Source organism: Glycine soja, chromosome 3 (assembly GCF_004193775.1).
Source record: "Glycine soja cultivar W05 chromosome 3, ASM419377v2, whole genome shotgun sequence".
Taxonomy (NCBI): Eukaryota; Viridiplantae; Streptophyta; class Magnoliopsida; order Fabales; family Fabaceae; genus Glycine; species Glycine soja.
In genome coordinates, this window is record NC_041004.1 from 43,618,448 (window position 1) to 43,642,776 (window position 24,329).

Below are 24,329 nucleotides of genomic sequence, written 5' to 3' on the forward strand. Positions count from 1 at the left end.
AATTAAAAAAAGATGTAATTTGTTCAAGGAATAGGTTGAAATTAATTAAAAATGACTGAATTACGAGTAAAAATCATTAACTAAGAAGTGAAATTATAAAATTTATGATTTATATAAATTTTAACTAACCTTAAAATATTTGTTCAGTAAAGTTTGTTGCTAGCATTTTTCTTTACTTAAAAAGGTATAATTAACCAAAAAACGTAAAAATGAATTTTATTCAAAGTTAAAAATATATTGAAATTGGTTAAATGATTATTTTTGTTCTTTATCTTATTTATTTTGTTTAAAATAACTTTTTTCTTTTAAATTTTTTTATTTTAGTCTTATATCTTATTTAAAAAATTTAAAATGATTATTTTTTTAATCAATGGGAAATAAACAACAAAAAAGAGAGGGGAAAAACTACTACCGAATAAAGGGAGTGCCTAAAGTATATGCCAACAAAAGATGTTGTAACTAAAATCAAAATGAATTTTCAAAAGATAAAGAATCATTTTGAACAAAATAAAAAGATAAATAACTAAAATAATTTTTTTAAAAAATAAGATAAAAAAAACCAAAATAATCATTTAGCCTTTTAAATTTTACTCGAGTTCTTGACATGGTTTAGAAAGCACTCCACTATTTTTTTAAAAGGAAAAAAAGCACTCCACTATTAACAAACGCAAAACTTGCAGAATAGTACTTTGAAATTATATAGTCGAGCAAAGTGAGGAACTGGAGATAAACTTTAATTATTTAACGTTGAGCACAAATAACTTTTTTTTTTCTGAGTCTTCTAATGGAACGAGTTGTGATAGATAACAGATAACAAGAGACTGATGGACAGTGAGGGTGCTTCGTTTAAGACCATAAAAGGAATGCAAAAATATATTTAAGGAAATAGCACAATAATCATACACAAATGAAATAATTTATCTTCCGGAACAAATTATATAACTAAAAAAGAAAAAAAAGAAAAATTTAAATTTAAAAGATAATAAACAATAAAATAGAAAAAAATAAATATAAAATATAATATTATATAAATTATTGTACGTGTATCACTTATTTTATTATTATATTTTCTAAAGACAAACTATCAATCCATTTTGTAGATCTTGCAATGTGACATTTTTTCCTGCTCAACAGATGTTCAGAACAGTATTTTGTTTGTTCCTCATGTATAGACATTAATTAAGGGTTTGTTTACAAGATAACCTCATAAAACTTTCTGCACCTATCATCTGCCTGTAAAAATCAAAATAGATCAATAAGGAATGTTTGTGGGTTGACGTCTTAGGTGAACCATTGCTAGTTCAATTTGAACAAGATAAATGAGATTCGTTAAAATTTATTAAAAGACTTCAAAAATAAAAAAATTCTTTAGCCTTGTTGGTTAGATTAAATGGAACTATCCCTCTCACAAAAACAAAAAAGAACTAGTGGAATTCTATTGGAATGATTCAAGATTTTTTAAATAGATTTAACCATCTTATTCTTACCATAATAACATATTATTTATTAAGATCTTTTCAATGAAAGTTGCTTTATGTTAAGTTAAAATTACGAACAAATTACAGTGATATTCCATGAGGTTTTGATTAATTACACGTATTTTTTTTTCAGACATTTCATTAATACTCCTCTTCTAACTACGTTACACTTCTGTTAAAATTTTTAAATTGAATTACAATTATACCCTCACCAATCTTAAAAAAATAATGAAAAAAAACATCAACAACTCTCCATTCCCCAGAATCCCAGTGCACCACCACTACCCAGATCCGCCACTCCGGACCACCATCAACGTCACCCATACAAAGTTCGACGCCACCACCACCTCCATAACCCGACCCATACGACCTTCACTCAAACCACCGCGTGACCTTCAGATCTGTCTTTCCGCGGCGGCTTCCCTCGCTGACTCGGACACCACGGCCATGTCCTTGAACACGCCAGTGTTGAACTCCGACAGTGTGTCGCCGCTGGTGCTAGGCGAACCAATGGACGGAGGCGAAGGTTCGAGTTTGGGTTGGGTTGCGGTTCTATGCCTCTCTTTGTCCCAAGTGTTTGCGTGGGCATGATGCGGTACTGTTTTTTATTGAGTGGTTTGAGAGAATCGTCGCTGATGAGGGTTTGTTCCTCGGAAGTGGAGTTGCTTTTCTTATTGTTACTACCCATATGGGGTGTTGTGGTGGAAGACTACGTCGAAAGCAGAGGTTTTTTTTTTTGAGATTTTGTTTTCCTTTTCTGTCTTTTTTTTAGATATGTTTATTTTTAGTATTGTTCTCTTATGAGAGTTTTTGTTTTCCTTTTTGATTTTTGGCATTTATTTCTGTTGATTCTTGTCTAAGATTGTTTTAATTTTTATTTTGAGATTTTTTTCCCTTTTTGATTGAGATCTCTTGATTTTTTTAGCACATGATGTTTCTTGTGTTTGATTTTTGGATTCGTGCAATTCATAAACAAGCTTCAACTTTTATTCAGTTTCAGAAAAATGATGGGGAAGAGACATTTTGGAGAAAAAAAATCTTTATTAAAACATCATGGGCTAGGCACATGCACAATCCCTTAACTTAAGGATGTTTGGGACAGAGGGATACCAATGCAAGGAGAATGTAAAAGTTGGAAAATTTTGTATATGGTGAAAAAAAGAGATGAAATCTAAAAAAAAAATTAAAAATGATGCATGTGTAATTAATAAAAATCCTAAGGAGTGTCATTGGAATTTGTTCTAAAGTTTATGTTTACCATATTGGGCTAAACCAAGTTTGAGTACGGCTGCTTAAAAATATTAGTTTCAAGAAAATATCTACAACCAATTTTACATCATCAACTATATTAAAGTAATTATAAAACTATAACTAAGTTTTTTTATAAAAAAATAACTAATTTTATAATAATTATTTTTATTCATTTATAACCGATTATTGAATTACTTTTAGATATAATTTGTTATATAATTAGTTTATTCAGGTATATATTTATATTTTAAAAATAATTAATCATATCAAATTATAACTTATCATATAAAATTAATTATCATTATATTTATAATATTAAATTATATTCTAATTATTTTTTAATTATGATTATAGTTGTATAAATACCTTAGCACCCTAATTTTGAGCGGTCGGCTAAGTTGGTCTTCAAAATTGAAATTGAGATTTCCTTGTACTGCGTCAATGAAGGATAAAGTCAGAATGGAGTTAGTGGACCAAGACCATTTTTTTCTTCTTCTTTTCATTATTCCATCTCTCTTTTATTTTATTTTTATTGTAGACAGATCTATCAATCATAAATTATGGTCAAGAGTTAACAAAAAAACAAAGAATTTAATAGTGCATTAACAGTATAGCACAGTCATTTATTATTAATAAGATTTTTAAAATAATTTTATGCGAGCCAACAATTATAAATGATGACTTATTATTTAAGATTGTTAAATACATTATTTGATAAAAGATTGACATGTCATGATATTTTTTTCAAAAACAAAGTAAAAAGATATCTTAAGAGTAATATATGCATATTTAAAACAAATTCTTTAATTTGTTCATAATTTTTGGTGAATGCATATGATTGGAAACTAGTGAATGAAAAAAAAAAGAAGCTTGTAGATGACTAGTTGCAGTTTTTTTTTCTTTGAAGGAGAATAGTTGTAGTTGCTATGATATAAAATTATAACTTATTAATTTCAAAAGTAATATTTAAAAAAATTAGATTTCATTTCTTTAAATCATTAAATATTCTATTTCATTTTCATCCGTGAGACATTTGGTAAAAGAGAAATTTTAAATTTATTGAGAATATTGGATTTTTTTTTTGACAAAATAAATCTTGATTAAGAATCTTAATTTTCCCTATTTGATATCCATTTTTAAAAAGATAATTTTTAGGAGAATTTTAAAAAGATAATATTTCTAAAATATAATGTTTTTTTACTACAATAGAAATATCATGACTCCTAAATCATAATTCTTTGCATGAGAAAACTCCTTAATTTCATTTCTTTATGTTATATTTTATTCTACTTCATTTCATCTTACTTTACTTCAGTCCCAGTTGGTGTATGTGACTGTTTGCCCAGACCATCCAGAAATAAACATCTTACTTCAGTCCAGTCACAGCCAAGTTTTCAGCCAATTTTTCTCTGTAAAGTTATTTAACAATATAGTCATGACAGAGTGTGAATTTTAATTGTCTTGTTGAATGATAGAAAACTACATTTAAACTCCACTTTAATTTGACAAATTACCTGTTTTGTTTTAAAAATTCAAAATAAAACCAATCATTTGATCAAGTAAACATTTATCATTTTAAAAAAGAATGTTTATCATAGACAGAATCGAAGAGCCATAGATCAGATAATTGTAGTCTGTTTGTATAAAGTCGACACAGAAGAATTCAGAAGACGATATCATCACTTCAATGGCTCTTTCCATTCAACTGCGTTTCTTTTTGTTTTCTTTGGATTTGAAAAATTCAAAAGAATGCTGCAATTATCATGAATCTATCTAGATAGAAACTACAAACAATCAAACGAGATGAATAACTTATTAGGAAAGGAGTTGAAGGCTCAGCAGGATCCATTGGTAGTTTTGTAATCACGAAGGAATAATTTATCTTTCCCTCATAAAATAGGTAGTTTTCAACATCACAGCCTTCAAAAACACAAAATAAAAAACAAAATTAACAAAAAATCAACAAAATTAACAAAAAATCAGTTAGTTACCAACTGTCGCACACACGAAGAGGAATACAAGGAGAGGGGAGGGAGCACAGAGAAAATTGTGGATGCTGAGTATAAATAGGAGTGGTCCAATTAGGGTTAGGGTTTTTGGCCAAAACGCGCAGTGCAATGACGGAACTATCCCTTCGTTCTTGTACGCATGGGCTTTATAGAAGAAGATCTGGGCCTCCCTTCTGTGTGTGGATCCGTGGGTGGGAGTGTTAAGCCCATAAACTGAATGATATAATTTGATTCATTTGTACATTTATAAATTTAATTAAAATGCACTTACAAATTAAAGATTTCTTTTGCATTATCAACTAAAAATTATCATCTTTTTAAAGTTACTATTCTTAATCTTCTACATGTATATTCTTTCGGAAGTAATTTTGTTAGGTAATGAAGTAAACTGGTACATATTTTACACACTACTGTATTTTTATTTTTATTTTTTACTTTCCACTTTCCACTTTCCACTGTGGTTACATTGGAGTGTATAATAGAACTATCAACTATGGATAATAACTCAACTAACACTGCTATTGTACCGAAAAAAAATGTCGTCTCTCCTTTTAAGTTTTTTTATTTTTAGAAAAATATAAGTAAAGCAAAATTATAATTTATAATGACCTAATACTATTAGTTTTTTAGGATTAAATTGTTGAATTTTATATAGGAGTAGAGCAAGACTTTTTTTTTAATCTATGACAGGCAAGAGAATGCACACAGGTTACGAAATAACATTCTTTTTTAACTTGATTTCACATGCATTTTTCTTTTTAAACCCTTAAAAAACAACATAAAAAAATGCTGGTTAAATCTTTAATGAACTTAATTCTAAACTGACTATATGACATTTATAAATAGATTTTCATTTTCTTTTTATCCCTTTCATGAACATATTTCAGTTTAGAGAGACAAGTTGAGTCAATTTATCAACTTGATTGAGCTTAACTATTGATTCAAAAGGTAAACACAGCATTGGAATTGGTTAAATATTCTGTTTTGTATCCAATTCTAACCATTAAAATCTTCCACACAACATGATTAGTATCTGATCTCAAACATCCCACATGGGTTCCTCAATAGCCGAATCCTCGTGTGGAAGATGGTGATGAAAATGATTCATAACTCTTGAAGTTGAACCACCAATCCCCAAGAAGTCATGAACAGTTGTCATGTCACTCCCTCCAAACCTTGATGGCTGCATTGTGTGGTTACCATCACTCACATCTCTTACATGTATCAAACTGGAACCATTACTAACCTCTTGTTCCACATTCTTCATCAACCCTTGGTTGTGATTGTGTTCACTCCCCATTGGCATTTGGCTGAACATTCCCACACCATTCATTGTAGTGTTAGTGTCAAAAACTTGTGAAATTTCTTGTCCTTTATGAAACAATTGATTGATGAATGCTCCTCCACCACTCACCCCAGCCATGTTGGAAAGATCATGCTGTGGAGAGAAGTGGTCATAGGAGTTGTTGTGCTGAAGCATAGCACCATAATATGGTGGCCTAGTAGTGAAAGAAACATGATCAGGACCAGTGGTAGTGCCACCAACAAAGCCTTTTTGCATCATTGGGGAGTTAATACTATTGCTTGCAGTGGCACCCATTTGTGCTGCTTTCTGTAACAAAGCTGTTGCGGACATTTGAGCCGAGGCTGCGATTAGTCCTCCGTTTTTGCTATCTTGCAAGTAATTGAAGCTTGATGAGGTGCTGGAACCTAGTTGGAGGCTGGAAGAAGAGGGAGACATGGTTTTTGGGCCACCAAAACGTGCACCTGCATTGGTGGAGAACATGCCCCCTCCCATGCTTGTGGGCTTGAAGGGTATTGGGACAAGTTCTTGGGCTAGTGATTTTAGAGGGTTCTTAGGGTCATAGTCCCCGAATTTGGTTGTTGTGTTGGGACTAGTTGTTAGGGGCATGGTGGACATGAGATCAGGTATTTTACTTTGCAAGTTTGGTGGCATGCCACTTGTTAATCCCTGGTTGTTCACTCGGTTGTTTTCTTCGGTTAATGCGTCACAGAAAGCTCTGTGGGTGATGAAACTATCTCTCCTGCATCATGTAGAGAAATTGGTTCACATGTAAGAGGGCATTTTAATAGTTCTAAAGTTCTGATTGCTCAGTTCTCTGATCAAGGAAGGAGATATAAATTTAGAAAAAAATTAACTTAGACACAGTGTTTTTAGTTGCTTTTGATCTTATTTTTTTAGTCAGATTTAGAATTTCAAACCTCTGATCTTTAATGTAATTTTTTAATATATAAACTATCGAGATGAAACTCTAATTTTAATCGGAGAACAATCGTTAACACTATGATACTCTATGTTGCTTTTTTAATGCAGACCTTTAATACACAGATTATCTACATGAAACTCTAATTTTGATTAGAAAATAACAGCAAAAGCATGCAAGGAACTGCATCTAAGTTTTATCCATAAATTTAAATAATAATGCCGTGTATGAAAACTTCAATTCAATGGTGCCGTATGCATTGAAAAGCTAAGAGTTGTACCTGGAAAATATGGTACCACAATCACATTTGTATTCCCTAGTGCCACAAGTTTTCTGGTGGGCCTTCCAATCAGATTGGACTGCGTATCTTTTGGAGCACTTGTCACATTTCCATTTCTTCTCACCATGTTTGCGGCTATAATGCTTTTTGATGCCAGTGAGGTCCCCTAGTGCACGAGCTGGGTTATGGTGCACGCATGATGGCTCAGGGCACACATAGACCCTTTTCTTCACCTCAGCGCTTGTTCTTTGTCTCAGTTTCCACGGAAGATTGTGACCTCTGCGGTGCAACTGAAGGTTTTGGTCCCTCTGAAATCCTTTGTTGCAGATCTCACACACGAATCTATTTGTTGCCATTAGTGTGGTTGGTGATAAGACAACAACTTCAGCATTAGGATCTGTTTCATCAAATGCATCCATTAGCTGGCAGAACTTAGGCAAATAACAATTGAACATGCTATTGCTAGCGCCCCGACTGATGATATATGAACACTCACATATATCAAACATTCTATTGACGCCTATTTTTTTTTTTTCCTACCACATCATATTACCTATCAGATGTGCACAAGTGACTAGTAAGTTGAGACTTTTAAACATATGGCAGGGTCGTAATTCTTAACTATGCAAATAGAACAAAACACATGTGGATAGAAGAGTTACCCTTTGAGTGGTACTCTATTTTCTCGGAAAATTAGTCATGACTTCCAACTATGAGATACTTCTAGGTCCAAATCCCGAATCCAAAAAAAGAAAGACTATCATACTAGTACTTTTCTTTCTACTCTCCCCTCGTCTAGAAGTTAGATGTTTATGAATAATTATTCTCCCTAGCCATCGTATAGAGTAAGAGTATGCATAGAATTGGAATCAGGGAATTTACTGTCATTTCATGATGCCTTCCTTTTAACTTGAATAGTTTCATAGCCATAAACAGAAGTAAAAGTTTAATAAATCCACACTTCTTTACAGTTAGTGTTATTTGTTATCACTAAACGCATCTTCTTTCTAGTTTCTACCAAACTATAATTCAATTTTTAAGCTAGCAAAGGACAGCCTAGAGGCTAGAATTTGACAAGTAATGCAACTATATATCATTATCATTTCAAAGCAAAATTCAACTTCTCAAACATGAAATATTGATTTTGTTACGCTGTAATTACGGATATAGAAACAAAAAAATGAAGTTGAGGTAGTTGAATATTTGCCTGGGGTTCCAGGAAGGTTTCGTTTCTTCTTGGTTTGTTGTTGATTAGTGGAGGCATTGCTATTGCAAGCACCGGATGGTCCTGAACTTGAGTCATGAAGTTGGCTTTGTTGATGTTGGTGCTGACTTTCTTGATGAACTTCTTCCCCATTGTTTCCTGAGGAGAAGCTTCCTTCATCACCTGAAATATTTGACATTAGAAGAGGAGAGACTTTAAAAGGTTAACACAAGCTTCTGTGTGTCTTCTCTGATCTTTGTATTTTTTTTGTTATTAGTGATGGACCTCACTGAAAGCTGGTGCTTGTTTTTTTGGTACACTCTAAACAAGAATCTACTCTCCCCACCTAGAGGAAGACAAAAGCTCAGGGAGTTTTTGGTTTCTGTTCAGGAATTAGAAAGCAATTGCTGCCATATACCAATATTGGAATGAAGCTGATCTTCTTTGGCCTTATATAAATATATATAATGCTCATATGAAAACAACTAGTAAGTAAATGCTCCTAACTTCTTGGGTATTATTGTAATATATCTTAAACAACAATTTTTTACTTTCTCTTGTTCATTTAATTAAAATTCTTAGCTCACGTATATTCATTTATATGTAATATTTGAATATTTGTGTCATGCATTAATGTTAGAAACACAGCTTCTAACACAATAACTTATTGATATATTAATTTTTTTTATAAGTTAAAAAATATGGTTCCATGTTATATGAAGTTGATCACATGATTTCACACCATGTGATAATATATCTTTTAGCACACTTTTTAAAATATTATTATTAACTAAAATTGATAAGAAAAAATTACAAATTGTTTTATCTTACTTTTTATTCAAATAAGTCTTAAATATAATTTTGTAATTTTTAATAAATTTTATCCAAAAATAAAAATTAAATGTGTTGTTAGCTCTTCGTCTCTCAGTTTTTAACAAATTATGGTTTTACTGTTGTACTGCTAACAAATTATTCTATACTACTGCTAGACAACACTAATTTTACAAGGTCACTTTCAGGTTACATATTCATAATGGAGTCTACCTTGTTAATGTCTGTAACCGAAACAACTATAAGTAGCTACAAGCTAGGCCGGTAAATTCCAGAATTGTCTTGAGCTATATTATACTCTCTGCCCTCATTATTATATGAAAAAAAGAGTTTAATTTATATTAATTATTAGTGTAAAATATATTTTTGCATAGATATCCAATAAGAATTTATCATGGGTAAGAAATATTTTCTTAGGTGTAATTTATTTACTGATGATATGCACAATAGTAGGTAGAGGTCCGACTTTGATTTCTTGCATTAACATAACAGGCATCTTTAAATTCTCCTTTTCCCTCTCTTAGAGAAACATAAATACTGCAGGTTCAAATCTTATCTTTGTGTTCTATCTTGATTTTATTTTTTTTTCGTTTTTCATCCCCAAAGTTGTTAATTAAATTTGGTCACTGGCATTGAACATCACGATATGTGGCTCCATATTATGTGTATTTGTGTTCAACTTTCAAGCCTTCATGTTAGTGTTTTTAAAACTTGAATCTACTTCCACAGAACAAGAAAATTAGTATATCATCGTGAGATGAAATCCCTGCGTCTTATTTGAACCATATGATCGAAGGTATCTTCATATAAAAATGGTAAAGTAGCTACCAATGACACAAAAGAGGGTTGCTGCCGAGTTAACCTAGACTTAAGCTTAAGAGCAATTAACGACATTAACTAGGAGTATCCCAAGGCCTCTTATATATTCCATTGTTTACATATGACATGTACATGAAAATAAATCAAAAAGGCAAAATTTGTTTTACTGATCTTTTCAAGATTTTAGTTAAATTAAAATTTCAGTAGAAGATTGTTTCTTTCTAAATCTAAACCGGAACAAATGTTGTACCATGTGATGCGGTTGATGAGAAGATTAAGATATTGCGTGGAAAGGTTTCTCAAGTCATATATCCACAGGTAATAATTCAACAGTCATAATCGCCATAGAAAAATTCAACATTATCCTTTGTTTATATATGTTGAATTTTACAACTCCTCCCTCACGCTTAATGTAAAGGAAGAAGAAAACAAAGGGACAAAAACTAGAATATCAAACATGAACTAAGCTTCAAATTTTCAGTCAATTATATTTTTAGTCCTTCCCATTGCAAATGCTCTTCTCCTAATATAAAACGACGAAAAAGGCACCGTAGAAATTATCGATGTAGAGATCGATATAATTCACGAAGCTTGCATATACTTACAACAAAGTAAGGACAAAAGCATGGCAACATTTATATAAGGTATATCCCACCGATTTCTTTATTAAATTATGGAAAGCCCAATTTACTTCTTACAGAATTTTGGTTTCTAATTCTTCATAATTATTAATTTATCTGGTTGCTAACTGTCATAGACAAAGGAGCTATATAGATAAAACCAACACGGGAGACAACTGTGAATTAATATTCTTTCCTATGGGTATGTCTCATAGTTCCCTGACAGTTTGTTTATGTTTTATCCAAGGATAGATAACGAATAAAACTATTATTGTTGATTTGGGCATGTATTCATGATTAGGTGAATAATTTTATAAAAAAAATATTTTTAAGTATTTAGTCGTTCATCAAGCTGCGTGGAGTTCAGAGTAAAGAAATTGATGTCAATGATTATTCTATTTTACTATCTTAACATAAATATTTTACAATTGGTTTTAGTTATAAACAGGTGAATATCGATCTTGTGCCACGATTACGCAGTTCTTGTATCGAAGATTTCTAGGCTAGAATAACATGACACAATAACGAATAATTCTCTCACAAAAAAATTAAAAAAATTAACGAATAGTTCTTGTGTGTGATATTAATGAACATAATCAATTAAAAACTCAAGATATACTATAATAATAATAGTCTGTAACTAAAATAATAATAATCTGTATTGAAGCTATTTTAATGTTATTTTAATTTTTTGATTTGTTATACCTACAAAAAGTGTGCTCAATACAGAACATATATGTGGGGTAGTGAAAATATATTGTGATGAAAATAATCTTGAAATCACTATATAAAAAAAATACTAACATATACTTTTTAATTAATTATAAATTATAAATTTTGATCAATTTTACATTTTATTTAATAAATATATCTTATATGTTTTAATTATTTTCAATAAATTGTAATTAATAATATCGTGGGTGTTATAAGTATGCTAGAGAGTATACTAGCATTTCTGCATTATTAAATGAGTTGTGAGCTAAAATATAAATTAGTGGTATAATTAAAGTCTATTTAACAATATAATTTTTTTATTAAGAACAATAACACATTTTTATGGTATATAAATAATGAAGTATAAGAGCATCTTAATTCTCAACTTTTGTTTGACTGATTTGTACCACTAAAAAAAAAATTACTCATAAGATTTAACGTGCTTAAGTTAAATATTTATTCTGATAACTTTGGTATTAAGATAATTTTTTTGTGTAATCTTCTTAATCAATGTAACATTATAGAATTCATAAATTTAAGATAAATAACTTATTTAAGTAATCATACATTATAGATATTTTAAGGTAACTTCACTAATAAATTTGAATTTATTTGATAATTCAAGATGAAACAAGAATTATTTTTCAGGTTTGTTAATGTGTATGAAAAAACATATATTAGAGAATATCATCACCTTAATTAATATTTGGATGGATTAATTATTGGCTAGAGATATGTTCATAAATAAATGTGCATAGGTGTGACACTCATACTTTAAGATTAAAAAAAAATCCCTTAAGGGAGTCAAGACTTTTCTCATACTTTTAATTCACACGGTTGAATTTGAGCTGAATTAGAAAAGAATCGAACACTTGTATCAAAGTTAGTACTTGTGTCGTGCTTTGAGGAGATCGATCATCTTCTTATGTAGTGAGATTCAGTTTCTCTTTGGTCATTAAACACCTTTAGTAGGATAGAGAAAGACTCAAGGGTGTGTTTGATTTGAGCTGAATTATGAGACTTACTTAGGAGATTTGCTTAAAGTGTAGTTTTTACTTTTATTTTTCATGCATGTTATAAAAGAACCAAACTCTTTTATCACTTGTACCAATGTTAATACTTGTGTATTGCTTTGAGGAGATAATCTTCTCCAATCATTAAACACCTTTAGTAGGAGAGAGAAAGACTTAATGGTGGGACCCAGACAAGCCTTTGAGTAATTTTATTTCCTAGTGGAGGCGTCCAGTTAATGGAGAGGATTTATTTCGATGAAGGCAGAAAAAATATGATAAACATGTAAAGATTGGGGTCTACAACTTTGTTGTATCTTTCTCTATTCAACGGAAAAATTCGAATGATTGGAGAGGCCCCAAACCCACTTTATATATAGTACCTGACTGCCCTAATTGAGATTTAGTTATTTACCTCAAATTAGGACTATGAATAGAAACCAAGCTTCTGGATTTAAGCCACGTACAAAAATCATTGTGCATCTCTATTTGTTTGAGTCGCGGATCCTTTCGTGTCGGGTTTTTGACCTCCATGAGTCAACTTCCAACATTTGGGTTTAGATCTGGATTTTAAGTCCAAAGTCCAAACCATATAGATTAGTTAGTATTTTTGCTCTTGCAGTTTAATTAAATATAGTGTGTAAATTTTATGATTATAATTATGTATTAAAAAATTAAAAAAATTATTTATATCATATAATTAAAGTAAATATATATTAAATGACCTCAATAAAATTTAACAACTTTTTTATAAAAGAACATTAAATATATCAAAAATAAAGGAAAATATAATTTGTTATCCTTATGTTAGGAGAAAAGATAATAACAAATCATTATCCCAAAAAAAATTGGGATGATTTATTCCGATAAAACTAGAGATGAACATGATAATTTAAATCAAGTACGAAATAAAATAATTTAAATTAGGAGAGAAATAAAATAAATAAATCAATATGCAAATTAAAAGATATAAAAAACAATTTAGTCCCAATAAATTAAAGAAAAACTCCATGAAAATAGAAATTAGTGGAAAATTTAGTTTAAATCAGGAAAGAGATAAGGAATTAGGAAATAGATATTCTTTTGGGTGAATAGAAATGAAAAAAAAAATAATTCAACAAATAAGAGAGGAAGAAGAGAAATTTTTTAGAACAAATAATATTTACATAGGGAAATAGTGTAATTCATTTTGTTTGAGAGAGAACTTAAACGAAATCGGATGTAAGAGAGAGTGAAGCTTCAACAAATTAAATAGTTATTCTAATTTATATAAAGAAAATATAAAAAAAAAATATAACCACCCAAATCTAAATATATAAATATTATAATTAAAATATCGTTTCAACAAAAAAATGAAATGATTTTTTTTCCAAATTTTCTATATTTTCATTTTCTACATATTAAAAGGTTTTTATAAGTCTACTAATCAGCTTCAATAATTACTATGTAGTTTCTTAAACTGGAATTCTCACTTACTTTCTTATACAGTTTAAATTTCAAAGAACACTCATAAGATATATATAATTACAATTTGCATGAAAAATAGAATTTAATTATCATGCCTCGACAGTGTAATTAATATAAAAAGCTTTTATAGATACCCGAAGGTCTTTATACAGTGAGTGCATTTAAATGAAATTTATCAGAAACGATAATCTACTATAGAATGACACTATAAAAGGGCTTCATGCATTGAGTGCATTAAAATTAAATCCTTTAAAAGACAAATTAGATACCAAAGTCTTGCATAAAGATTTGAGACAAGGAGGTGCTTATGTCAACATTATTATCATCTTTCAGGAGTCCGGCGTGCACAATGTTTGGACTTAACGAGTTTAACTTAAAAACATAGATTCAACAGACCATGCGAAATCTTAGCCTTTGACCATGTAGATGAGATTCAGGCACCTCAGATGGGTGTTACTTGGTGCACCCAGCATTTTTGTTGGGACATCTAACATCTAGGATGAAATGACAAAAATATCATTCATCATAATAATATAAATACATCAATAGTTATTGTATGTACAACACTTCTTCATTCTTCTCCCTCTTCTTACGACGCTTCTTCTTCTTTTTCCTCTTCCTCTTCCTATGACACAACTTCTTCCTGTCACTGTTCCTATTCTTGGTTGGTGTTCGTGGTTCTTCCTCTGTCGCTTATCCTTCATCTTCCTTTGTGGTTCTTGTTTGTGGTTTGTGTTGGTCTTCGTAGAAGTTCTTCTTCTCCTTGGTTGGATAATCTTCTTCGAGGTAAGTGGTCCCTTCTCCTTCGTAGTAGTTTTTTCCTCTGTGTTGAATGATTATTTGCTATTATGATGTTGTTGCATGATTGTATTGTTCCGTTATTGGTTTTTGGTGTTTGTTATTGTTGGTCTTGTTTTTTTCTTAAGCTTTGTCGGAAAAAATCCACAAGGATTGATGATCTGTATAGGTTTTATTTACTTTTTAAAATTATTTTTAAGTTTTTTTCCTTTTATTTTTGGTAAAAAAACAAATTAGTTATTATTAAAAATAATTATTGTTTTTATTGTTGGTAAACTTTTGTTAATGTTTTTTAAAAAGTTTATTTTGCATTGTGGTCATACAGATGATCCGAATGGTATTTTTAAAAAAAAAATATTTTTGTTGCAATTTTTAAAAAAAATCCATGTAAGTTATTTTTAAAATTTGTATTGCCATACGTGATCTGTATGAGATTTTTTTTAAAAAAAATATTAATCAAAAATAATAATCTCAAAATTAAGTTTAAAATTATTTTTTTGTTGCAATTTTTTTTAAAATTCTTGTGACTTATTTTTAAACTTTTTTAAATGTTGTTATGTATGGTAAAAAATTTGTTATATTTTATTAAAATTTAATTAGTGTTTTGGCCATACGGATGATCCGTATGATTTTTCTATTTATTTTTTAAATAGTGTTATGTTTGTTAAAAAAAAAGTTGTAGTTATTCTTTTAATTTTTTATTATTTTCAGTGATTTTGTTAAAAAAAATTAGTGTAGTTATTTTTTAGTGTATCCGTATGATTCTTTTGTAATTTTTTTAAATTGAAAATAATATAGTATAGACACCTTACGAAACTTTTGGATTGCTTACTAAAATTTCAAATATATTTCAGAATGTCAAGATGTGCTCCACCACCATCACGGTTAAGCACCCTCAACGAGGAATTGGATATGATTCTTGCGACTCTGCCTAATAAGAATGTTTATCTTTCATATTGATTATGTTTATTTACACATGTGACATGTCTGTAGTTAGCTTGAATGTTAATTATCTTTGAATGTCAATTTTGTTATATCACGCTTGAATGTTAATTATGTTAGAATTAATAAATGAAGAGCACAGACAATGCTGCGAAATGGCCAGAATCATGTTAAAGGTCGTGGTTCCACCAAATACTATTTTAAACACAGTTAACGCCAAGGACCAGGTCATCTTCATTTTGATTTAATTAACATATCATTATTTTGTTATTTTGTGTAATTAACCAACCTTATTTTGTTATATCAAATGTAGATTTACGGTGAAGTTAGTATGTCATTTGTTGTGAGGTGCAAAGACGTACTTGATCGCTTATGGCATTTCATTGACAATGATGGAAATTTCCATACCATTGTCTACAACCAAGATTTGGACAAATCAGTCATTGTGGCATGGTGAACAACACTAAGAGATTTTTATCACCTGACCGGAGATCATCAAGTGTCGTTAACTTATTATGGTAAGAGTGTATTATTTCTCACCATATTCAAGAGCAGTAGCCTGCCAAAATCACTCCCAAGATGACACTCATTATACCATCAAGTGCCAAATTCTGTCACTTTCAAAGTGTATCTTACTCCGCATAAAATTACCTGCAGGAGAGTCTGATAAGCAACTTTCCAATTTAGTTGTCAGCAATTGTTTATCTTTCAAGTTTTAAATTTCATAAATTATTGACATGACATTATTCTTAATATCAGGACGTTCCAAGTACCATGTATTATTTTCTTAAAGACAAAGGCTGGACTCATTTGCATTTGGAGGACATTGCAGAATATCGGCTCGTTTTCAATCACTAGAGAAAGACACTTAAAATTGGAGCTAGATGATAATATTTTTGTGAAACCCTATCCTTGAAAGCTGACATGAAAATTATCTTTGAATTCATTGATCCGACCGTTAATCATGTGTTATTTTGGTCATGTTTATGAACATTATTTTAACTTGGAACATTGAACATTTTAATTATTAGGAACATTATTATGACTTATGAACATTATCCCTTTGTTAGTTATATAATAGTTGTTTTATCATGTGTTGATCAAAAATTTTTTGCAATCATGTTCTTATATATAATAAGTTGTTTTACCATGTCTAATGTTATTCCTTTGTTAGTTACCAGTTAGTTACAAACAATATCTTTTAGTAATTAATTTGGTCATGCTTTTGAATTAAATTATTTTTAATTAATCACTAAATTAAAATTTAAGCAATCTAATTTTAAAAAAGTTTATATATATTATAATTTTTTTAACAATCTAATTACTAAATACATTTGTTTATACCACTACAAAATAATATCACAAAATCAATATTTTTGTTTATACCACAATATCACAAAATTAATATTTTTATCATTGCTAAATTTTTGTTATTCACGAATTTTTGTTATTACAAAAAATATATTTTTAAAATATTCACAATTTTAAAAAAAAATTACGTATTTACGAATCAGCAATCCATATGATCCATATGGATTGTCAATCTTGATCCGTATGTACATACCATTTTATTTTTTTGCTTACCTCTCATTTTTCGACGACGAAAATCGACTAAAATTCACCGTATACTCCTCACAAACGCACGTACATCACCGGAGACCAAATACGCTTTCAAACTGCCCTTAACAGAAACAACTTACACTAACTGACGGAAATTTTGCGAAAAAAAATGGCACTGCAGAAATGAAAAACTCAACCTGCTATTTATAACCAAAAATACCATAAGAGTATTTTCGGCATTTTGAAAAATTGCTTGGTGCCCCAAGCAATTCCCACATCAGATTCCTAGTCAATAATGTCCAGCTAGCAGCCAGTTTGGGCTTAAAATTATTATTTTTAAACTAAACAAAGTAGATTTAAAACACAATGTGGACACTAACAAAGATTATGAGAAACCTGTGAAAAGGCATGTTGCTTGGTATTAAAGTTTCACATTGTACCAACCAGTTTGTAGTTAGGGGCTTCCATAGTTTGCATCAGGTCAAACATGTTGCTACTACAGTAAAAAAACGTGCTTAGGGAGATGGAGTAATGCAATTGTGTACTAGTCGAGGCATGATTATATTCCGATCAGTCTGATATAAAGCAGAAATCAAATTACCACTTAAGTTTCTGTTAAAGAGAGCGACTTTGATCTCAGAGCTTTGGCATCAATGGTCCATCTTTAAATCATTAATCATATTTTAAACTATGATTTTATTCTATCAGTCACATGTTTGGAAGAAGAAAAATGAGTAAGTGAATATGGACTGATGGCTTTGATCTTCTTCATGTATATTTATGATACAGTTGAAACAATAAAATTATAAGCAGTTTAGGCTCAACACCAGAAATTTTTATGAACTTGATACCCCTCGAGAAGAAGCTACCCCAACCTTTTTCACAAATTATAGTGAACCTTCATTCAGATTGATGCTACAACTATATGCCTGGATAACATTCTCTTCCTCTGCTCTTGTATCAGCCATAGAATCCTCAATGCCATTATCACTAGTGGCACTAATAATTGTCCCACTACTTACACGTACACATTTGGACTTTGTGTTATTGTCTGAACATTCTGTGTTTTTTCTTTTCCTCTTTGAATTGATAAACCTGTACTCAAGAGCTTCCAATGCTTTTGTGGTCAATGGCCGGTTCCTTGTGCTCTGGCGACGGTTGACAAGGCTAGACTGCTGCTCCTTATTACCATCAGGAAACTCCTGTGCGGCATTGAACTGGGTTATCTCAGATGGAGAAGATGATGTATTTGCACATTGATTGTCATTTTGCATTCTGACCATAGAGGATGGAATTTCCATTTCAAGTCCTAACTCAGGTGAAACTTGAGGAAAATTCAAGTCAATCAACATCCTGGTTTCAGAATTTTCTGCAGAAACTTCTCCGACCAGGTGGTTCTCAGGGACACTGATTTCATTGCTCATGTTTGGACTGCCTTTAGCCAGATAACTTGGGAAAGGCAAATTTTCTAAACCCATAGACAAAACCATGCCATCAGATTCTTCATGCAGATTTGATGGTGAGATTGGCTCATTTAAATCGAACTTTCTATCCACAGAAGTACTTTCAGTGCAGTGGTTAAATTCTCCATGGTTACAAGCTCTTAACTTCTGCATTGATGTCATCTTTTGAATAAAGGGATGCTCATTGATCTCCCTTGAATGCTCTTCATTATGCAGATCAGAATGACATCTATGATATTTTACTTCATTGGTGGTGTTGAGGGCTTCAGGAACATGAGTACAATCTGAAGAGTCTATGCTCAACCCCTTATCAGAGAATTCTTCAATAGGGTTTGAGGAATGACCTTGTTCAACCTGGTCTTGAATAGGATATGAAGAATTAGCTTGTTCAAGTTTATCTTTGTTAGGGCTTGAAGCATTATCTTGTTCAACCCGATCTTCAATAGGGCTTGAAGCATTATCTTGTTCAACCCGATCTTCAATAGGGCTTGAAGCATTATCTTGTTCAGCCTGATCTTCTGATTCTTCAGATGTATCTAGCTCAGATTCACTAGAGCAGCTTGGGATGGTAGATACACTTATAGTTTGAAAAGGTAAGCTTCTCATCTGTGTCACTTTGCGCTGATTCATATCATGAACCATACTGGTATCTACAATAGTAAATTTTGTGAGATCTTGATAGCTCTTTGAACTTTGAGATTGAAGGTAATGAACTTGTTCCCTATTTGGCACACCCTCTAGGTCTCCTTTGTCTTCTGTTTTTTCCCTATCTACACTGCCCTCAGTTGCTTGACTTTCAGTCTCAAGAAGCCCAGGGTCAGATGCTACTTTATTCAAAACATCACTTATAGAATCAAAGTAGTGGTCACCTTTTATCAGTTTCCTTCTTGAAAATTTCTTAACACCAGGTACAAGAAAAACCAAAGATTGTTTTGATCCAGAAACAACTTGATCTATAGGCTGTTCAGAATGCCAGCCTTTTGCTAACAGACGAGGCCAAACAGCTTCCCAAAAGAGATCACTGGATCGAGCTTTACTCAACCTAAAATCTCCTGTGAGAAACTTGATTACATCTGCAGGTGTAAGAGAGGAGCAAGCTTTGCCAATTGGAATTTCAGGGCGAACAGAGAATGTGTGATTGGTCTTTGTTGGCTCAACAGCAGTGCCGGTGAGATCTTGCTTCCCTTTTCCTATACCTACTGCAGCTATAAGCAAGTCAATGCCAACTGCATCCTTTAAAGCAAATACATATTCTTCAAAAGGCATCTTTCCCTCCACAAATTTCCTTGAAATCTGCATTAATATTTACATGAATTCAGGAGACATTTTTTTTTCGGGTTGGAAAATACATGGGTTATAGAAATGCAGCCAGTTTAACAGCATACTATACAAAAGCAATGTGAACTATGGATACAGCTAGAAGGAAGTGTCTATAATTATTTGAGAAAATTAAAAAAATATATGAATATTTAAGACTCTAAAATGTAGGCAATGTCGATTATGCAATTACTAGGACCAAATAAATTATCAAGGCATGTAACTTAAGAGAATGTATTGGAAGAAACTCATTGTAACTTATAATTCACTCTAGTGAATATTCTCTCCTGATTGAGAAGCTAATAGACTTATCCACGAATGGAAAAGGCCTGAATTATGGAGCAATTATCCACACCACCTTACCTAATTTAGCATCATGATACCCATTGTCTGGTGTCATGTTTTTTCCTAATTTCATGTTCCATAGATTACTTTATGTCTATTCATGTACAGCTCTCATGACCAATGTAACAGTCAATAATTTCTGAAATTTCTATTGTATAGCATTGCTGATTTGGCAATAAGTATCATGATAATCAACATATAAGCAGAAATACTTCATGAATGGATGATACTTATTTTAAATCAATTTCATTAGTTTCAAGTTCACTTACTAGCATTCTAAGGCAACTTTATACCAAATTATTTCACAAGATAGCCAAAATGTCCAAAACAATTTTCCAAGGATATATCACAAATAGAAGTTTGTGAACCTTTTCATTTTTTTCCTTAGAATGACAAAAAACTCTCAAGCTTGCTGATGGTAGGTATTTAATCTCCAACATAAACCATCATCTAACTAATACACCTTTTAAACAGATATATACAAGTCAGCAACACTGACAAAAGAATTTATTTTAATCACTGGTTATTATTGTTATAATGTGAACACTGCTTTCAATGTCAATGTCAATGCCAATAAGAACACCAGGATCATATTTACGTAGTAATTCCCTTTCATCCAGATTATGTGTGACAGTGATTGGCATACAATGAAATATGTCAGAGAGATACCTCAACCAATGTAGTTTGACACTCCCCTGGCACACGGGAAAATAATCTTGACAGCAATTCTTGCTGCCTCCATCCTGTGAATATTTTTTGGCCATATATACACCGCTTAGTTCTCAACTTTCGGCACTCTGACCATCGGCAATATTCTTTAGACTTGAAAAACTTTCCATAATACAAAAACAATATGTCTCCCATAGTTCTACCCCCAACAAATCTCTTCAAAAATTTAAGGTTCTTCCCAAATACATAGAGGCCAAGAAGAAAACTGTTGTATTCAATATCTGTCCAAGATTGATCATCCAACAATCCAGGGAGAAGATACTTCCCTCTTGGCTGATTCTTCTCATTACTTTTAGAAGATGATTCAAAATTTGAGAACCCTCCTACATGTGAAACAGTCTGAAGTGTCACTTCAACCGCCGGACATTCATTCTCAGAAATAATTGGCCCTGCTTCACTTGTGAAAGATTCTGAAGTCCCACAACCACAACTACCTTCAAATTTGCAGTGTGCCCACTTAAGAGGAATGGGCAATCCTAGTGACATAGACTCTTTCTCGATGACAGTGATTTCTGAATCTCTTGCCTTGTTTACAAGCTGAGAAAGATAAGGTGCCGTAACTAATGAAGGAATTTCAGCCTGGTACTCCTCTCCAACACGAGGCAGCACTTCTGGATCTCCAAATATATCTTCAAATTCTTCGGCAGATTTCATTTCATTGTCTTCTTTTTTGTCATCAATGCAACGAGAATCCATCTGCAAATATTGGATTGTAAGTTGAATAAAGAATAACATAATATGATTTCTCTCTATTGCAAAGACTATAAATTCTTGCCCCTCATTGCAATTGCTCCTCGTGGTGATCAATGAAGGAGAACAATCTCATCAATAAAGCATTAAGCCAAAGAAGTTAAATCATTCACACATTAACTGAGGCAATACCATATGTTAAAATTTCGTACCTTTAAACACAAAATTATAAATCCCATTAGAAGAAAACAAGAATTGAAACAATTTTTTAATGATATCAGAATTTTCATACATTACTGCAGAATATATAATTCAGTCAAATTTTGTATAATTAACTTAACTATTGCGTTGCTCGAATGAAACAACAATCGGGAAACGAAAAAAAAAAAAAAAAGAGTGATACGAAAATCAGTTCACAGAAAACCACTCAAATACTCTGAAAATCTAATCATGCATATATCCACATCCAATTCGAATCCCAGATCAACGCTCCACGTTATAAAACCTGATTGATTACTGATTAAACACTGGAGAAATAAAGTGTTAAGATTTTACAAAAATCGAATAAAACCAAATACGAAGTAAGTAACTTTGCCGTTTTCATTTTTCTTCTTTTATGGGAAAAAGAAAAAAAACTACCTTGATAATTATATGAAGCAAACAATCAGCAAGCAAGTATAAATGTTTGAAGCAATCACAATGGGGTTGTCACGATAATTCAACGGTAGAGCCATGAAATATTAAAAGAGAAATAAATAACCGCATAGAATATATATAAGAAAAATCAGAAACATGCAAAGTAATAATGATTAGAAACAAGCTCGGTAACGTAACCTTGGGGGGAATAGGTTCGAAGGCACGTGCGAAAATCGACCTGGGGAAATGGGTCTTGGAATAATCCTCGATTTTCAACGTGTTTGTTGTTGTTGTTTCCTTGGTGCGCTGGTAATAAGAACTGAAAAATAATAATAATAATAATAATAGTAAGAGAGTAAAAGAAACATTAGGAAGAGAAGAGAATTATAAGCAGTAGCAAAGAGAGAAGAGAGAAGAGAGAATCGTAGAATCATATCATATCATCAACACTCACATAGCTCTCCTTTCATGACAGCAAACTTGAGTCCCGTAACTAGAGAGAGAGAGAGAGAGAGAGAGGACCAAGAAAACGAGTAATCGAAAAAATAAAGAATGGAAATTGTCCGAGGTTAAAACATGAAACGAAACCGAGAAAAGTTTTTTAATTTATAGTCGTTATTCCCACTAGTATCAGATCCTATCCTGTTTATCTCAAAAAACAAAAACAAAAAAAAAATCAGATCCTATCCTGCCATAATATTAATATATGATTCAAGAGTTATTATTATTATTACTATTTTGAACAATAATAATTAATTATTATTTTATCTTAACGAGTGCTTTTGGAATTTTTGAGTCCCGTTTATATAAAATAAAACGATAAATTTTAAATACACTTTTACATTTAATTATAGATTGATATGTATTGAGTAAAAAAAATATATAGATAGATGTGTATAGTAAAATTAATTTAATTTAAGGTAGTAATGTTTTCTATACTACATCTAATCATAGATGATTAACATATATGATTTTATTCCAAAAAAACATATACAATAAAACTATTAGTTATTAATTTTATAATAATTATTCTAATTATCATATTATAGGTATTTTTTTAATTGGTTCACCATTGACAATAAAAAAAATATGTATTATAAATACGTTATAGTTAAACTCTTAATAACAACTTCACCTCTAGACACTGTATTTTTTTATATAAAATATGTGCATTATTCACAAAAATAATCCTGTTAAAATTCATGTTATTGGTGACAAAACAATTACATTTAATTGATTTATGTGTTTGATGGTATATATACAGTTACTTATCCTAATTTGTTATATATGATTAGTTTATTAATTTTTATAATAATTAGTTTAAAATTATTATGATTTATAATTTGCGGACTTGTAAAAAAATATTACTATATTAATAGTAGAAAAAAGTTAAACTATTGTATTATTTAGTTAAACTACTTTTATTCCATTTTTATTATACACCTACAATTTTCTTCCATGTGGAGTCATGTACTCTTTACATTTATACTATACATCATTATAGTTAATAAAAAAAAAACTATACATCATCAAGTAAAAAAAATAAGAAAAAATAAACAAAATGCAATATAGTCAATATTCCTCAGTTATTCACTCCTAAAGAAAACATTCCTTAGTTATTTGGGAATTTGTTATTTGTGTATCTAAGCACTCAATCTTTTTTTTTTTTTAGAGGAAGCAATCAATCTTATTCATTGGATTTGCATGAAAAATTGTATCACAATACAACAACGTTCGTTAGATGTATTTTTTAGTTCACAAAAGATAATACTTGAAATTTTTTCTCAATCATGAGCATTTAAGTAGTGATTTGTTTTGTATCTTAAAAAATTAAAAAATATATATTAAAATAGAAAATAAAATTATAATGGATTTTTTTTATAAAAAAAATCAGGTCATTGTAATAATTTTAATTTATTTAATGTCTTTCGAGGCATCACG

The 24,329-nt window shown here is 30.7% G+C and overlaps 2 protein-coding genes, 1 long non-coding RNA gene and 1 other non-coding gene across 4 annotated transcripts; 1 reads left to right on the forward strand and 3 right to left on the reverse strand.

The window, feature by feature from the left end:
• Positions 1-4,557: 4,557 nt before the first annotated feature.
• Positions 4,558-4,655, reverse strand: LOC114407927. The gene has a single exon (XR_003665737.1). It is a non-coding gene; the product is annotated as a small nucleolar RNA R41 (small nucleolar RNA).
• A 1,023-nt stretch (positions 4,656-5,678) lies between these two features.
• LOC114407349 (zinc finger protein GAI-ASSOCIATED FACTOR 1-like) lies at positions 5,679-8,855 on the reverse strand. Its single transcript, XM_028370424.1, has 3 exons — positions 8,451-8,855; positions 7,244-7,640; positions 5,679-6,783 (listed from the first exon to the last, which is right to left on the reverse strand). Exons 1-3 carry the CDS (start codon positions 8,644-8,646, stop codon positions 5,778-5,780), a joined length of 1,599 nt encoding a protein of 532 aa, XP_028226225.1. The 5' UTR covers positions 8,647-8,855; the 3' UTR covers positions 5,679-5,777.
• Positions 8,856-15,570: 6,715 nt separating this feature from the next.
• LOC114405560 lies at positions 15,571-16,701 on the forward strand. Its single transcript, XR_003665267.1, has 3 exons — positions 15,571-15,875; positions 15,962-16,166; positions 16,408-16,701. It is a non-coding gene; the product is annotated as an uncharacterized LOC114405560 (long non-coding RNA).
• A 1,238-nt stretch (positions 16,702-17,939) lies between these two features.
• On the reverse strand, positions 17,940-22,951 carry LOC114407350. Its single transcript, XM_028370425.1, has 4 exons — positions 22,843-22,951; positions 22,587-22,707; positions 21,003-21,758; positions 17,940-19,964 (listed from the first exon to the last, which is right to left on the reverse strand). The coding sequence occupies exons 3-4, from the start codon at positions 21,756-21,758 to the stop codon at positions 18,096-18,098; spliced, it is 2,625 nt and encodes an 874-aa protein (XP_028226226.1). The 5' UTR covers positions 22,587-22,707; positions 22,843-22,951; the 3' UTR covers positions 17,940-18,095.
• Positions 22,952-24,329: the final 1,378 nt, after the last annotated feature.

Excerpts from the sequence above, each read along its gene's own strand:
- LOC114407349 (XM_028370424.1), bottom strand. The coding sequence starts at position 8,646 with ATGTCAAATATTTCAGGTGATGAAGGAAGCTTCTCCTCAGGAAACAAT. Across the intron at positions 7,641-8,450 it reads AAACCTTCCTGGAACCCCAG|ATCCTAATGCTGAAGTTGTT; the intron begins GCAAATATTCAA and ends TTGATGAAACAG. Across the intron at positions 6,784-7,243 it reads TGTGGTACCATATTTTCCAG|GAGAGATAGTTTCATCACCC; the intron begins GTACAACTCTTA and ends TACATGATGCAG.
- LOC114407350 (XM_028370425.1), bottom strand. The coding sequence starts at position 21,758 with ATGGATTCTCGTTGCATTGATGACAAAAAAGAAGACAATGAAATGAAA. Across the intron at positions 19,965-21,002 it reads GTCAAACTACATTGGTTGAG|ATTTCAAGGAAATTTGTGGA; the intron begins GTATCTCTCTGA and ends ATATTAATGCAG.